General features: G+C 38.6%; 1 protein-coding gene across 2 annotated transcripts in view; it reads left to right on the top strand.

Annotated features, from left to right (window-relative positions):
• The window catches only part of LOC137278153 (ras-specific guanine nucleotide-releasing factor 2-like), an 802,775-nt gene that overhangs the window by 381,409 nt on the left and 403,604 nt on the right, over positions 1-17,762 (top strand). For both annotated transcript variants that reach the window (XM_067810323.1, XM_067810322.1), the window contains one exon: positions 5,047-5,228. In XM_067810323.1, the coding sequence (XP_067666424.1) occupies positions 5,047-5,228 (182 nt within the window). The remainder of the gene's footprint in view (positions 1-5,046; positions 5,229-17,762) is intronic.

Below are 17,762 nucleotides of genomic sequence, written 5' to 3'. Positions count from 1 at the left end.
GTTCAAAACTCGATTATGGCTCCATCGTATGTGGTGGAGCCTGCAAAAGTAACCTTAAACGTCTTGATTCTGTCCACCACCAAGACTTTGTCTTGGGTCTTTCAGAACGTCACTCACTGAAAGTCTCTACATTGAGGCAGACGAACCATCTCTTACACAACGCCGTATAAAATTGTCTTTACAATACATAACCAAATTTTACTGTAATGATTCTAACCCTGCCTATAAATGTGTTTTCAATCCCCTTTATGAGGATTAATACAACAAGAAATCCTGTGCCACCACTAGGACACAGAATTAAACCATTTCTTTCTTCAGCCGGGATTGAGCTAGAAAATGTAGCTCCTTCTCATCCTCTTTCTTCTCCTCCTTGGCAGTTGGTTAGGCCACAAATCTACCTAACATTATCTTCATTTAAGAAATCAGACACTAAAGAATTACAATATGAACAAGAATATCATCAATTAAAAAATAAATATACCAAATACAAATCCTTATTTACAGACGGGTCCAAGGATGGTGGCTCAATAGCTTGTGCCACTGTCATTGGATCCCAAACAATATCTTCTAGATTACTAGATAACAGCTCTATTTTTACAGTTGAAGCAAACGCTATATTAACAGCTCTTAAATATATTCAAAGACACCCTAACCCTAAACAATATATAATCTTTTCAGACTCTCTTTCTTGTCTACAGGTGATTAAAAATTTACCATGTAAACATCCACTTTTAATAGAAATTATTGAATTATATAATCATGTTCCTACTGGCCAAAGTGACATCGTCTTTTGTTGGTTACCCAGCCACATTGGTATTTCTGGGTGAGAATCCTCCTTTTTGTATCCCTTGTGATGAAAGAATCACTGCTTGACTGTGTTGAATATTCCATCACAAGGGATACATATTTCAAATCCCGAACTATGAAGGATCTTTTTAATAATGTCAGTTATCATTTAATTATTGCGTTTTTAAAAGAATTAGATTTATTAAGTGATTTGTAAATAATTAAATATTTTATTATTGGTAGTTTAGATTAGTAACTGAGATTGTTAGTGGCTGTACCCTGAAAGGGGGTTGAAGTATTGTAAAATTATTGTCCTCCTGAGAGGGTATGTAAGTCCTAAAACATTCAAAGTAAATTTAAACTTACCAGGATTATAAAGGTAGTATTTTTGTTATTTTAATTTTGGCTAACTAAATTACTGTTCTAAAAGAATGGCGGACATAATGCAATTAGTCGCCAGGTGTGTTGTCATGGTGACCAAAGAGACTATATACCAGTGTGAAATACCTGAAACGATGCATCACTTTTTCATATATTAGACTCTTAAAAGACACATCACTTGGAAAATCTTCAGTTGAATGGTATATCACTTGTTTTTGTGGATATTGATGGATACATTCCTCGAACAAGTTAATAGCCTGACATGGCTCTTATAACTTTACTTTGTTTTAATTTTAATATTTGCATATTGTTTTTATTAAGTTGTTATTTTTGTCATGAAGTGTAATTTTACAGACAGCATATACTAAGACGTGAGTGTGAATTATGATTCACATTCTCAAACTATAAAATGTTGCATTCCTGTTGTACATCCGCTATAAGTATCAGCAGAAATTTTCTTTTTCATTATGTTTCAAAATGCATACAAAAAAGTATGATTATAAAGTAATGAGGATTATAAAATCAAATATAAAGACATACTCACTACATGGTCAGTATACATGGAGATCCATGTCCATAAGGTATGCACTTAATGCAACTAAATAACAAGTGCAACGCATCCTCAGTAGAGGAATGCAGATTTATTTGATATATAAACAATGCCTTTTGGATCATAAAGTGTTATTTCTTTCAGTTTCTATGGCAAATCATCATTTTGAACATCTAAATATTTCAAAGGAGTACCATATATGTTCAGGAATATTAGAATACATTTATAAACAAGTGACTTTAAATGCTTACTGTGCATACATTTTGTTGAAGTAGATTTGTCACTGGACCATAGTGATTGAGATTATTTGCTTCAATGGCGTACTGAAAGTTTTGATATTTACATTACATTCAGACCCCATAGCAAACCCAAAGCCCAAATAGAAATATGTTTGGACTGTGTTGCCAAACTTCAGTTTTTTAGCTAAAGTAACTGTAAGATTGACAGGGTTGTCAATCCCTTTGTGAAATGCCTTAATTTTACTTCATAGTTTTGTTTAGTTATTCATGTTCTAATGTACCCATGAATGTCCAGGGTAGAACAGGCCTTCAGCAACCCATGCTTGCCATGAAGGGTAACTATGCTTGGATGGTCAGGCTTGCTGACTTGATTGACACATGTGTTACTAGAGTGTAGTTTCTGTAAATTGTATTACTTTTCAACTAATAATTATTATTGGGTCACAATGTTTTGTGTTTTGAATGATAATTATTATGGGTCACATTCCGTATCATATATGTTTAGTACTTTTCATATTTTGGCAGCAGGCTTTAAGGAAGTGCTCTAGAGTTGCCTCCCTTGATTAATTGTTTACTTCCAGGAGACTGCTACTGTCCTAGAGAATTCTACGTTGATGGTGATGGTCGTATGTGCTTGAACTTTTAGGAAATGTTGACTTTATATATAAAGGCTAGTTACCATGTTGTTGACACAGATATACACACTGATTAACTTGAGTATATAACTCTGCATCGCAGTCAACGCTTGACCTACATAACCGCTGCCCGACCGCTCGCTGTGCTACATTCAGTAAAACTTTTTGTCACTCTCACACCAAGACTTCGGTGAGTTGACATTATATTTGTGACCCATTACTTTAGAATTGACTCATTTGTATTGTACATGAAACCTCTCTTGTGAATATTTTGTATCTTGCCTTTGTTTTAGCTCAATACAAAATTATTGAACATCTTAGACTTGTCAGTGTTAGGTTTTTGCTGGTTCTGTGCAGATAGATGCTCATGCTGTTGATCACTGGATTGCCTGGTCAAGACAGTTATTTACAGACCACCACCTTATAGCTGGAATATTGTGAAATGTGGCATACAACTACACTCACTCACTCACTCACTCACTCACTCACTCACTCACTCACTCACTCACTCACTCACTCACTCACTCACTCACTCACTCACTCACTCACTCACTCACTCACTCACTCACTCACTCACTGTAATGATGAGTCTGTCATTGCTGATGTATCATCAGTTGACTTTAAACTTACTACCTCAATCACATTCTTATCTTTTTCCGGAAACTTTTTCTGCAGGTTTTAAATGAAATATATGATTCAAGATGAAGGAAACATGTTGCCCTTTTTCAATGGGGTCATATAAATGTTACCAGGGAGAGTTATCTCCATGTGCAAAAAGTCAGGGGTGATATGACTTTTCCTTGGCTACCAAGACAAGAAGGTACTATGGAATTTTATTTGGATGGTTGGACCTAATCCACAAGTTTGGATGCAGGAATTATCCCTAATTTACATTTTGAGGCATTAGACTCCAGTTATGCAGCAAAAACTTAGCAGTACATGGAGTCATCTGTCTAACAGATGACATGCTTACCTTGTTGAGATTCACCAATTTGGTCATGTGGACCAAGCATTAGTGCTGATGCAGTTGTGCAGTCATGACAGGATTCCTTAGACAGACCCTTTCAATTGGGCATGTAAGAACAATGTTTAGCTGAAGGAGAAATAGCTTACAAAGTTTCAACTTGCCCTGATGAAAACTATGTCTTGTGTAGGGGCTGATGGACTAGATGGACATGTGGTAAGTTGACAATCATATGTAAAATATGAAAAATGCTTGCAAGCATCTGATAGTAGCAGATACTGAATGGCCTTCTGCACTAATAATGTCCCAAATATAGGTCAGCAAGAGAGAGTGGGGTCCCTTTTCAGATGGAATTGCTGGCTTTCTGGTTGAAATAATGATGATAATGTATCCAGGTATCCTTTAGACACAGAGGATCCAGCAAATGAATGTGCTCATGCTTACAGTTTGATGCTGAGGGTCAGCATTTTTGTTGTGAAGTAGAAATGAAGATGAATCATGCCTAAGATTGATTTACACTCCTATAGCTCTGGAAGCAAATGTGATGGATATTAGGTTGTATATTCCCTGCAAACTTAATCTGGACATGATCATTCTTTGCAAACAACCATACCTGAAAACATCAGATGGCAGATCAATGGCTGAGTATCTGTATAAGAGTTCAGTCCATGTATGTCAGCAAGGTATTTGCCAGCTTTGTGTTCTGTCCAACATATCCACAATGGAGTTTCCATTTGTACCATCAGATGCAGACCAGTCAGATCATCCACTTGTCCCACCTCAAGATCATGCAGAAGGATTCATTGGCAGTGTATGAAATAAGCCATAATCCCAGTCAGACATCAGAGGATTTAACCAGACCAGACAAGATATGTTGAATTTACTGAGATGTATGGAACATCTAAAATTTTGAACAGATAATCAAGCTGGCTAGCTGTAAATATGGACTGTCCATCAGAGAGCTAGCCCATCTTGGACGATCTGACTGACCTTATTTCATACAGTCATTGGTCTTTTGAGCACTGCTTTTTAAATATGGCAGGACTCACATATAGAGAGACCAGGATGCAGCTTATTGACAGCTCAACATACTAATATCTCCAGTTTCTCAGTTGAGGATGAGATATCTGAAGAGGTGACTTGCTAATGTGATCTGTGTTTGGAAAGGCTACTCTAGGTATTATTAGAAGCTGGTGAAACTACCTGTGAGTGACATCTTTATGAAATTACTTACATTTCTGTCAATTCTATCCACCTACCACACTTATCTTCAAGCCCTCATTTATATTTTTGTTGCAGTCCATGTAGTCATATGCGACAAGTGTTCTAAGAAAATATGCATTTTGTGATTTCTTTTTTGAAGGAACAATTTTTAGGATGTCACACTTTTCATTCCTTTTGGCTTTCATCCCTGCGTTCCTTGCATGCATGCATGCGTGTGACCTTGGTCTTCAGCCTTGTTTGATTATTGTTTTTATGATATATCTTCAGATACGACATGCAAGTGTGGAGCGTTTACTTGAGCGGCTTACTGATCTCCGATTTCTGAGTATTGATTTTCTGAACACCTTTCTCCTGACGTACCGTGTGTTTACAACAGGGCACATGTTGTTGGAATCTTTGAAGAGGGTTTACAAGAATACGGAAACTGGAAATCAAGAGACAGGAGTGATGTATGTATACCAATCAGAACTTTTGCCTTTTAAGCATTTACTTCTTACTCCTTAGCTTACATGTGCATTCACCCAGGTCAGTTGGCTAAATGTGAATGAAGATGTTCATTAAGGTGGACATATTGGCGATATAAAAAATGTGACATCAAATTGATCAAATCAACAGAAACTTCACTTTGCTGTACAAGACAAATGTATATTTAGGGTAAGAATATTATGTTAGACTGGTGTGATGTGACACCCCAGTTTCTGCCTGTTGCACATGGTTCCTCATTATTTGAACGGCCATTTATGCTTCATGGAAATAGTCAGTAAAAAGTTAATATGAATGAAATCATGTTAAAGATCACATGCAACCAAATAATGAAACATATTTAAAACACAGTTATCACTTATTCATGACATATAGAATGCATTGCTGATTAAGAAAAAACAAATAAACAAAATTATAAGCGTATAATGGCTGATTAAAAGAGCAATGTTTTGTACTTGGGTTTACCCCCTTTGAAATGAAGCAGCCGCGATACTGAACCCAGTCAGAGCCAGAGGATGTGCACTCAAGTGTGATGAAGCTATTTTCATTGGCCACTGGTTCATTTGTTGATATGCTTAGCTGGCTCTTTGCTTATGACTAGTAAGTCTGACAAGTGTTAATCTAAAATTGCATGTGGTCAGGCAGACATATAGGTGTCAATAAGCCAGACAGCGAGTTTTCTCTTAGACAGAGTCTGCTTATCACAATCAACATGTTTTGTTTTTATTATGTATTGAGTTGATTATTTACTTGTTTGTGTACATAACCAAGATAAGACTACTCATACTCCAGGAAGGCATACTGTTATAACCTTCACAAACCTATTCACTGCCCATGCATTATGAGCCTATCACAGCATAACTGTTGAAGCCACATTTTCCACCCAGGGCTGGGGGAACATTAGTGAATTGTTTGAACTCCGATTTGGTGGTCTTTTCTCTCATTGTGTTTTTTTTTTCAACTTTATTGGTTGAACTGGCATTTTTGATGATTTGTTTTGGTAAGTGCATACTACAAGGTATCAGAATCTGCAAAGTTGTGTTTTACCCTGCATGTGACCTTTAAGCATACTGAAACTAAAATTTTCAAATTACAAATCCTAGAGGCATTATTCATAAGAACATTGCCCAAAAAATATCTCTGATGAACCTGTTTCTCTGTTGTGTTAGTTACTGTAAACCTGAAAAATATTGTGTCAACATACTTCCAGCCTGTTCTGTGACATATTGAGAGTAGTAGGCTAGTTAACTAAAACATCACTGTATCTTACATCATAATGTAACACCATTGTTTCCATATGATAATGAAATAAACTGAATAAACTGAAGAATATAATCATTTACAGTACTCTTAAGGTGGTCAAACGCACATTTCAACTTACTGTTTCCATCTTTTTTGCATGCTCGTTTAATGTAATTCAAGTGACATCTCGAGCAGGTTTCCTCGCCACAAACTTCACGCACATGATGTTTGATACGAAAATATATGCAAGAAGCATTTTTGTCACATGTCATAACCTACCACGTAGTTCCATATTCCTTGGTCACGGTTGATAGCTGGTCGGCTTCTTCTGATGTCTATGGCCTCTTGCAATTTCCTTTGCTGCCAGTTGCTGTTGTTGACAGATAGGGTCTTGGTGGCTTCCCATATGATGGTATGGTCCTGGGACCATGGGAAGAAACAACCTGTACTATATGTTTACAAACTTTTAATCCGAGTTATTTTCCAGATATCAAAAAAAAAAAAATGAATGATCATTATAGGTAGGCCCTGGGAGTCTCCCTTATACTGTTATTCCAAAGAGTAGTCAAACTGGGAGTAATCAGAAATACAGGTATAGTACATTATTAAGTGTATATGCTCACGTTCATGAGTAGTCAAACTGGGAGTTGTCATAACAGGAAGACACCCATTGCTCCGTATCATGTATTCTTAAGAAATATGGACTACAGTCAAGTCTCATTAATCCGACATAACTTATTATATTATGCTTATTCAATTTGTTACCAACAATAGTGTCGGATAAAGGCAAATGTTGGATAAAAGCTGGTTGGATTAACAAGACTTGACTTTATTTGTAAGTTTTATGTCTGCTTTAAAAAAAGAATTGTTACTGACTTCACCTGTTCATTTCACTGAGCTGTTTACATTAAGCAACAGATTTGGTAGGAATCTGAGAGATAAAAATTGTCAGTGATCTGTTATTCATGTGGTGACACAGGGTAAAATTCACTAAAATATGCATGTCTTCAATGGTAGTATAACATTTTGAGTGAATATTTCAAAGTAATAGACATGAACAAAACAGATTACATTCTGACGTATGGCATTGTCCCTTTCTTCCATACCCAGAACATAACTTCATATGTTTTAGTCTTTTAATATGTCTCTCAAAATTTGTAATCTATGTTATCCCATGAAAATAACCATATATTCGTTATATGAATTATATGTATTCTCCATATTTACAGTTTTGTGTTGAGGCAATACAATAATGTAAGGTTTTCAGGCCCACATAACACAACGCAGATATATGACACAAGACATTTACTGGACGCGAAACAAAGACAAGACTGGCAACAATCAAAAAACGATCTCGCATCACAGTTTATGAGTCCACGTGCAGGTGCACGCTACTGTTGATCATTGTTGCATTTGGGCAATACTGTCCAATTACCGGGAACAACCTCACATCCCTCCCCTCTCAAGAAAGGTCTGGCACAATTTGATCAACACTTACAACAACTTTTTCTCTCGATGAATGATCAGATGACTTGACTTGTAGGAATTCACCATATCACTTGGATATAACAAATCCTGATTGAAATCTTGTTTCTTGAACTTGTGTCATCCTAATATTTTGACTGCAACACGACCACCAACATTAAACTTCCTTGACACTCTTTCAGTTGTCTGCTCTCGACCATATAATTCAGCTGACGTATGGGATTCGACACACGTATCCCACACATCTACACAGCTGTCCATCTCCTCCCCCACAGAGGAAACATCGTTTGACACCAACTGATGAATCAAACTGCTATGACCAAACATAACAAAATAGGGAGCAAAACCTGTTGTGCAATTTAACGAATTATGTGCTAACGCAATTTCAGGTAAAACTCTGTCCCACGTTTTGTCACACTCTGCTGTTTTTACTAAAGAGGTTTATAATGTTCTGTGAGCTCTTTCAACTGGATTAGCATGTGGTCTAGCAACTAGAGTGTAACTGCATCTAATTCCCCACTTGATAGTAAATACAAAAAAAATTCTTCTTATGTTAAAACAGAACCATTATCCATATGTAAAACACTGGGTGGACAAAATATGGAAAAAAGATGTTCAAGCACTGATGTTGCACTAGATGTCATTGCCGTACAAACTGGAAAAGCGAAAAACATCCTACTCAAATCATCTAAACATGTAAACACATACAAATAACCACAAGACGAACGTGGAAGTGGACCAACAAAAACACAACGAAGAACCTCCCAAGGACGCAAAGCAGTAACAGTAACACCTAACGGAGACCTTGGTATATCATGTGGACCCTCTATACACAGTACATTTCTCCACAATTTCAGCTACCTCACATTGTGTAATGGAAGAATCAACTTTTTGTGCTAATTGCCATGTTCTCTTTACAGCAAAGTGAGCTTTCATAATATCCCGTTGTCTTCCCTGACCTCTAGTCACAGCTAATACTGGTAATCGATTGGTGTCTTCAACAGGCATACAACTCAAAACATCACTTGGAATGTTTTCATTCCCTAGAATGTGATCAGTAGTATAATTAATGGGGGTTTTCGAACTTCTATTAATTATTCTACTGTTTAATATCAATAACAAAGATCTAGACCCCCATTTCAAAACACTAGACCCAAAATGACACAACCCGTCCATATTTCACACAAGCTCACAGTGGACACAGTGAGCCGGCCTATACCCTTTACAACTCGAATGTCTGAATGGATAACTGGGTCACAGCAGTGTGTGGTCGTGTAGGCTGACAACCTATTAGAGAAATGATTTACATAAGGTATGAATGCAATATGCAGACAGTGCGTGAACTAAGAATGAGGGGTTATGGTATGCGGGGTTACTCTCATATGAAAAAGGCTGAATTACTAACTTTATTAGGTATAACATATCAAAAACTTCCTACTGTGAAAGATTTAAAATTACAAGAGGGTGAAAGGGGATTGCGAAATTATTCATGCATGAGGAAGTCTGAGCTCATTGAATTACTAAGGGAACAAGCCCTATACAATTACAATTCACGCCTACTGAGCGTGCTTTTGGGAAATATTTGTGAGGGTGGAAGATGAAAGTTCAAAGAAACATAGACGTTGAAGATGTAAGGCAATTGGTATTTGAAAAAGTGAATGAAGAACTGAATGATTTAAAAGGTATTAAATTTCAACTCATGTTAAAGATGACACTACAGAAACAACAGGGGAATGATGTTATTGACCAGACCATTGTTTACTTCAGAGGTGTTCAGGAAGCTACAACACAGCCAGATACTATCAACTCTTCTATTGACAGGTCATTCGAAAATATTCATGAAACACTAGAACGTTTCACTACTATGGGGTCTGGTTGGGTTATTGTTATAACTAATATGGCCTACCTGGATATAGCAAACTATGAACCGTTGAGAGGTGGAACGTACTTACCCCTGCTTAAGTATTTTAAAAACAAGCATGCTATGTGAATATTAAAAATCGTGGTAATGATTGTATGAGGACAGCGATAAGATCTGCTAAATTTCCTGCTGAATATCATTCTGACAGACTTTCCAGTTATCTGGAAGATGATGGGATAAATTGGGAAGGTATAGATGAGCCCACCCCTATCTATCAGGTCACAAAAGTAGAAAAACAGAATCCAGACTTAGCTATAAACATATTCGGGCATGAAGTAATAGCGTAATAGTGCACAAGATGATCCCTTTAATGTATAAGGATGGTCGTAAAACAATCAGTTTATTTAAGACACAACAAGGTGCAAAATGTCACTATACATGGATCAAGCATTTCAGCCGAATGTTGTACGATCAATCCAAACACATGGAAAAGAAACACTTTTGTGAAAGGTGCCTTCACATGTTTTCTAGGACTGATTTGCGTCATTCACACAAGGATGATTGTCGAGGTGTAGGGGAGACAGCCATACAGGTAGATTTGCCAAGAGAAAACAACAATATCTTAAAATCTATCAACTATAACAATCAGATGCCAGTACCATACATTATCTACACTGACTTCAAAGCTATCAATAAACCAATCACTACAGTAGCTCCGTCCCCTGATAAACGTTTCACGCAAAAATATCAACAGCATGAAGCGTGCAGGTTTGGGTATGTGGTCGTTCATTGTGATGGCCAAACTAACCCTCCCATTATTTACAGATGGCCAGACGCGGCTGAGAGATTTCTTCAATATTTACAGCATGAGGAGGGAGAGATCAGGAAAAAATTGTATACCATACCACCAATGCATATGACCCAAGCAGATAGGGAGGCCTACATCAAAAGCACACATTGTCATGTATGCTGTAAACCTCTGAATGGTGATTCAGTGAGAGACCACTGTCACGTGACGGGGAAAAACAGAGGTGCGGCTCACAATGAGTGTAACTTGAAGCTACGCATAAACCCCATTCTTATTAATATTCCGGTGGTGTTTCACAGTTTATGAGGATATGATTCACACTTGATTATGCAAGCTATTTCGAAGGTAGAAGGCAAGATATCTTGTATCCCAAACAATATGGAAAGATATATATCCTTTTCACTAAATGGGTTGAGATTCATTGATAGTGTTCAGTTTCTGTTGTTGTCTCCAGACAGTTTGGTCAAGGCAAATAACCCAGACAACTTGACTATAACTAATCGATACACAGAGGGGAAGAGTAGAGCCTTGCTGCTATGTAAGGCTATTTACCCATATGAATATATGGATGACTGGTCAAGGTTTAATGAGACAGAGTGACCTCCCATTTACCGCTTCTACAGCAAGCTGACTGACGCGTCTGTCTTACAAGAGGATTACGAACACGCTAAAAATGTATGGGAACAACTAGGCTGTAAGACGCTAGATGATTACCACGATTTATGTTTGAAAATGGATGTGTTGTTGCTGGCAGATGTGTTTGAGATATTCAAGAAAATGTGTTCAAAGCAATACGGGTTGGACCCAGCATGGTATTATTTGAGCCCTGGGCTATCATGGGATGCCTTGCTGAAGAAAACGGGTGTGGAGTTAGAATTTATCACTGATTATGATATGCATCCATTTATTGAGAAAGGGTTACGTGGTGGTATTTCCATGGTATCAAAACGTTATGCTAAAGCTAACAACAAGTATGTGAAAGGCTACAACCCTAATAAACCTTTGACTCATGTACTCTATCTCGATGCTAACAACCTGGCTAGGTATTCTCGAAATGTTCGTAGCCTTACCAACTTCTTAAGGCCATACTTAACACATTGGCTATGATCAAAGTTAAGAATTCTTAGGGCTACGAACATTTCGAGAATAAGGGCCCTGTACGGCTGGGCTATGAGTCAATATCTACCCATGGGTGGATTCAAATGGATGGGGTGTGGGGCTTTATGTCATGAGTATTACACCTGATTCTGATAAGGGTTATATACTTGAACTGGACTTAGAATACCTAGAGGAATTGCACGCTTCACACAACAGTTACCCCCTGGCACCCGAACGGTTGTTGGTTAACCCAGACTGGATGTCTGAGTACCAACATAACTTACTTAGGGGTAAGCTGTCTGCAGGACCCACTATTGAAAAACTTGTACCAAATTTGATGAATAAAACAAAGTAGATTGTTCACTACCGTAACTTACAGCTATATCTTTTGCTGAGTATGAAACTTGTTAAAGTACATAGAATACTGAAGTTCGATCAAAGCCCAGGGGTGGAACCCTACATTAGAATGAACATGGACTTGAGAAAGCTGGGCACTAACGACTTCGAGAAAAATCTGTACAAACTCATAAACAACTCAGTATTCGGTAAAACGATGCAGAATTTACGAAAACGTGTCAGCACGAAGCTAGTCAGGTCAAGTAAGGAAAACAAGACCAGGAAACTGATAGCAAGCCCAGCGTACAATAGAAGTGTTATATTTGATGATGACTTGGCGGCCATACATATGAAAAAGAGCCACATTAAACTTAATCCACTTGTCTGTGTCAGCATGAGTATTCTAGACCTGTCTAAACACCTGATGTATGACTTGTACTGTAACGAGCTTAAGAAACAATATGATCCTGCGGACAGCCAAGTGGGGGAAACCCCACACCAGCAGGTCTGTGAGGTGTTGTACATGGATACTGATTCACTGCTGATGGAGATTCAAACTGAGAATGTGTATGAGGATATGAAAACCAATGTGCACCTGTATGACACCAGTGACTACCCGAGAGACCACCCAATGCACTGTCAAATCAATAAAAAAAATGTCTTAGGAAGGATGAAAGACGAATGTGCTGGCACACCAATTGCTGAATACATGGGGTTGAGACCTAAGATGTCTTCTATCAAGAAAGCAGACGACGCTGAAATAAGAAAGGGTAAGGGTGTGAAAAAGAATGTAGTGAAAAGACATATTAAGCGTACCCTGTACAAACATGCCCTATTCGAGAAAAAAACATTCAAACACCAGATGGACATATTCCATAGTGACAGGCATAAGATATTCAGATTGACATTCAACAAGACATCTCTATCACCGCTGGACACATATGCCTACGGCCACATGGGGGTAACCCCCCATAACCCCCTAGCCGACCGCAGGACCATCTAGATATTTAAGTAACAGAAATATGATGGAGAGAATATACTACTGCGTGGATATTGGAAAGGGGCAGACCCTATAAAAAACCTTAGCTAAAGCCACCCATGTTTCGGAAGAAAAGGCCAAAGCCTGGTTACAAAAACAAGCTATATGGCAAGTATACTTACCACCACTGAGATATATACCCAGGAGAAAATTCGGTATTCATATCCCTAATCAAGCTCACCAGGTCGACCTGTTGTTTCTTCCACATGATAGGGTCAGAGGTAAAACCTACAAGTACGCCCTGACTATTGTAGATGTAGCCAGTCGCTACAAGGAAGCCGAACCACCTCCGCCAAAGACGCAACACAAGATGCACATGGGTTTGAGCGCACATACAAACGCAGTCCGGTGACGTGGCCTTCTGAGTTGCAAGTCGACCTGGGTAGAGTATTCATGGGTACCATGTCTGAACTGTTTGCCAAACACAATGTTGAGATAAGGTGTGGTGCAGCCGGTGAACATCGAAGTCAAGCTATAGTCGAGAGATGCAATCACTCCTTAGTCGAACATTTGTTTGCTCAACAATACTCATGTGACTTAATGGGGGACACCCCTACACCCCCAGCTGCCCATAACTCAGCAGGACCCCCAATAGAGAATGGGTAGTATGACTTCCTCACGTGGTTGACTCAATGAATCGTGAAGTAACTAGGCTACTGAATAAGAAGCCAGTCGAAGCAATCCATATGAAGTCTGTTGTATCTCAGCCGTCAGCAGGACTCATGGGGGTGGGTGGTTCCCCCACGAAAGAAAAAAAAATTCCAGATCGCGCACTCGTTAGGTATTTATATCAACTCGGTGAATACGAGGGAGACACCCCTAAACGTGTGACAGATCCTGTCTGATCTATGAAAACGTATAATATCGATCGAGTGGATGTCAAAGCCTGGGAGCCTAAACTGTATTTCCTTGTAAATGGGCCGCACAGAGGCTTCATATGTGAGGAATTACAAATCATACCTTGATCTTAAACAGGCGTTTAACTTCTTTGATGTAGTCCTTTCTCTTATCGTAATTAAGCTGAAACCGCTTTCTATCCGCGCCATGCTCTTTGCATAAATGATAATGACCTTTCACCCCCTACCACACACCGAACAAGTGTAATTAATACTATGTTTACTGTGATAAGAACAATAACCTTGGCTGTGGCTCATTTTACCACAAATGTCCGTTTTCCCCATAAGTACCCATTTGCAAATGTGTCTCATATTGTGATACACTAATTTGTTTGATTAGTCTAATTGTTTCACGATTAACACTATCACTGTATGACGAAGATCAATTCACGATCTTTCTGACCCTCTGAAGGAGTGTAATACTGTGTGATGGTTGGTTCATTTAATGGTTCCAGTTGCTTACCGGTTAATACATAGTATTCTTTCATAGCTTCATCGATGTCTGTGAAAGTTCTGACTGCATGGTTTTCGCGCTGGAGTTGTTTATTGATTAAATCTAGTCTCTTCACACGTCTCTCGGCATATTCAGCCTGTGCGGCTTGTAGCTTTTCGACAGCTATATTGTGTCGTTTACGTTCCGCCTCTATCTCAGCCGCGTTTGACTCTCTCAATTGTGAAAACAGGAAATTACTCCCAGAAAATGCTACCGTCATTGCTACCGTGGCCATTATTTATATTACTTTCAAATGTTTTCAGGTATAATACCTTGCTTTATCAAGATATCCTTGGTGGCCATCGCCATACCAATGTTCATAGTAAGCATAAACATGCCTTGCATGTCAAAGTCGAGTTTTGTAGTTGGTTGTTTTATAATCATTTTAGTCAACAGAGCATACCCTCTTGCTAACCCGGAAACCACCAATGCGTGGTACGCATTGTTTTCCCCTCAGATATAGTATATATTATAATATGTAATTATAATTATAACATAGTATGAGGGTCAATGGAGGGAACCCCCATACCTCCAATCAGGGGGACTTGCAGTCGGCTGTCTACCCCCAGTGTCTGGAACTGTCTGTGGTGGGGGATTGTTGTAGGCTGTCCACAGGACATGTAATGAAACAGCAGCAGTGGCTACTACACCACCAACGGCTACCCACTTGGGAACTTGCAGTCCTGCAGGACCCCACATATTTTGTTTATTGTGTCTTAGCAAGGCATTTTTTCTACCGGCTTCAACTCTTTTGGGGTTTTTCTTCTTGGTAACTTGCATCACAGGGACCTGTTTGCTGTCCACAGAGGTGTAGGGTATCCCCACTGCAGGACTCTCCACTTGGAGTTTTCCCATCTCCGCAGGACCTTCAATCTTTTACAATATTGTGTTGTGTCTCATATCTAGAGTATAATTTATTGATTTCCTCGTCCGACATTTTCTGAATCTTATCAGTGGTTATGTTTTCGCCTAAATATTGCTTACCTTTACCACCCACGACGAGCGTTGTCAGTCTACCACGCTGCTTGTTGTCCACTGGAACCAACAACTGCTCTAGTAATTCATCCGCCTCCACTTTATAATATAATACTCTAGTTTTTATTTTTAAAAAAAATATCCAACGTACACTAAACACATAGAGATAAAGGTTAGATTACACACGACAAGAACTTCAAAAACAGTCATTTTACTAACATTTTCTTAAACATTACTAAAATTTACTAACATTTACTAAAAATTACTAGGTTATTTTCTAGGCCGACCACTAGGTCATCGGGAGTGTGGGGACTTGCAGTCGGCTGTCCACAGGACTCCCCACCCTACTGGCTGGTTGGTTTTCAACACGAGCTTGGCATGCTTAGTTTCAGCGAGCTGTTTTTTCACCTATTCCCGTTTCGATTTACTCTGAACCCCCCTCGAACGAATCCCTATCCTTGCAGTGAAATAATACCACCCAACGCATCTGCTCCCTCAAGTCTTTCATCACAGAGTTGAATTTCTGTATCAGCACCCATTATTTTGTGATTTGCGTACCGGCCAGAGAAGGCTAAATATGACAGTATGTCTCTCTTCTTTGTTATTTCTCTGTTAGCGTTGCAATCATCAAGGATGAACAATGTCGGTATTCCTTTAACTTTGTTGTGAAACAAGGTTAAATACTCTTGCAGATGTGTCCCCGGGTCAACTCTGTGTACGTCTGGGTCCGTCATCACCCAAGCTGTTTCCTTTTTAAGTTTTATTCATGTTTATAGGAGGACACAATATAACGATTTTATCAAATACTTCCCTATAATACCCCTCCAACAAATCCAATACAAAAACGGTCCTCCCACAACCCGTCCGCCCGCATATAATAGCGCAGTGGCGCATCCATAATTACATATAAATATAATTTCAGTTTCCCACGTGATTGAGCCTTCTTCGTTACTTGAATGGTTATCCCCTCGCTTCCATTTTTGATGCGGCGCCCACTACTGTGTAGATTGTTATCATCCGTCGAACTCCAAGTTTGGGCGTTCTACCTCACTTTTCCACAAGTCTGTATAACAGTAATATATATCGCTTTCGTCTATGCTGAGCACCTCGTTTCCACTAATTTTTATAATGACCTTCTTGACTATAGCACGACCCACATTATTCACAAGCTCCTGTTTGTCGTTGCCTGAAGTCAAAGTGATGTTAAACGCCAATCGTGCCGTACCAGGTACTATGACGTTGTTCTCACCCAAGTTTGGGAATCTAACCAACAGTGTTTGGTTCTGGTCTGTCTTGCTGGGGTTGTTCGTAATAGTAACTTGCGACTTGCGCACGGCTTTGACACCTAGTGGCTCTCTTAATCTCCGACAAGGATTTAGCTTTCTTCCGTAATACATTATATACTGATATAATATAATTTTAACATATGGACGTTTTTGAGATGGATGGTCCTGCCGATAGCAGGGGTCCTATGGACAGCTGACTGCAAGTCGATGTTGATGAAACTTTGTTCACTAGTTCACCATTGAGTGAGCAACTTTTGAATACAGCAGTAGACGATTATTGTGATGCATTAACTCATTAAGGCCGAGACGTGTATGTGGGGCTAATTAATTAGCTTCTCACAGCGAGAGTCGTGTATTGGGGGTAATAAAAAGCACCTCTCATTCAGTGAGAGACTCACATATGCGTTTTACATTTTAAATTCATACTGTACCTATTATTTCAACCAATTTAGCAGTAATGATCAAAGATTAGCTTTTCTTACGTGAGAGGTTACATTCTGTGTTAATCAGAAGAACAATTAATGTGTTTTGATAACAATTGCTGGGGCTTAGACAGGCAAATGAACACATGTCTGCTAGAAAGGGGATTATGAGATGTTGTTACAGGAGGTAAGTGTTTGTTACTCGTCAGTGGAAGTGAATACTAAGATACTATGTTTGCACATTGATGGAATTAACAGTGACAAGGTTACAAAACCTTATCTAAATTATATTATTCATTCATTCATTGTAATAGTTCATATAATGAATCGTAGACATAAATAGCTATACTGTATTACACCCATGTTCGTGTAGGTTTGAAAGGAACCAATTTACTAATTTAGTAACTCATTTGCGACTATTGATTTTTAAAGTTGACAATAATACATAATCGAAAATGAAGTGATAACTCTTGCATCTACTCATAATATACATATATAGTACACATAAACCATACAAAAGTAACTGGGGCATTTTGTTCAAGCTGTTTCATGTTGATTT

The sequence above is a fragment of the Haliotis asinina genome, chromosome 3 (genome assembly GCF_037392515.1).
Source record: "Haliotis asinina isolate JCU_RB_2024 chromosome 3, JCU_Hal_asi_v2, whole genome shotgun sequence".
Taxonomy (NCBI): domain Eukaryota; kingdom Metazoa; phylum Mollusca; class Gastropoda; order Lepetellida; family Haliotidae; genus Haliotis; species Haliotis asinina.
The sequence above is the reverse complement of the archived record's forward strand: the minus strand, read 5'-3'. Positions and strand labels throughout refer to the sequence as shown.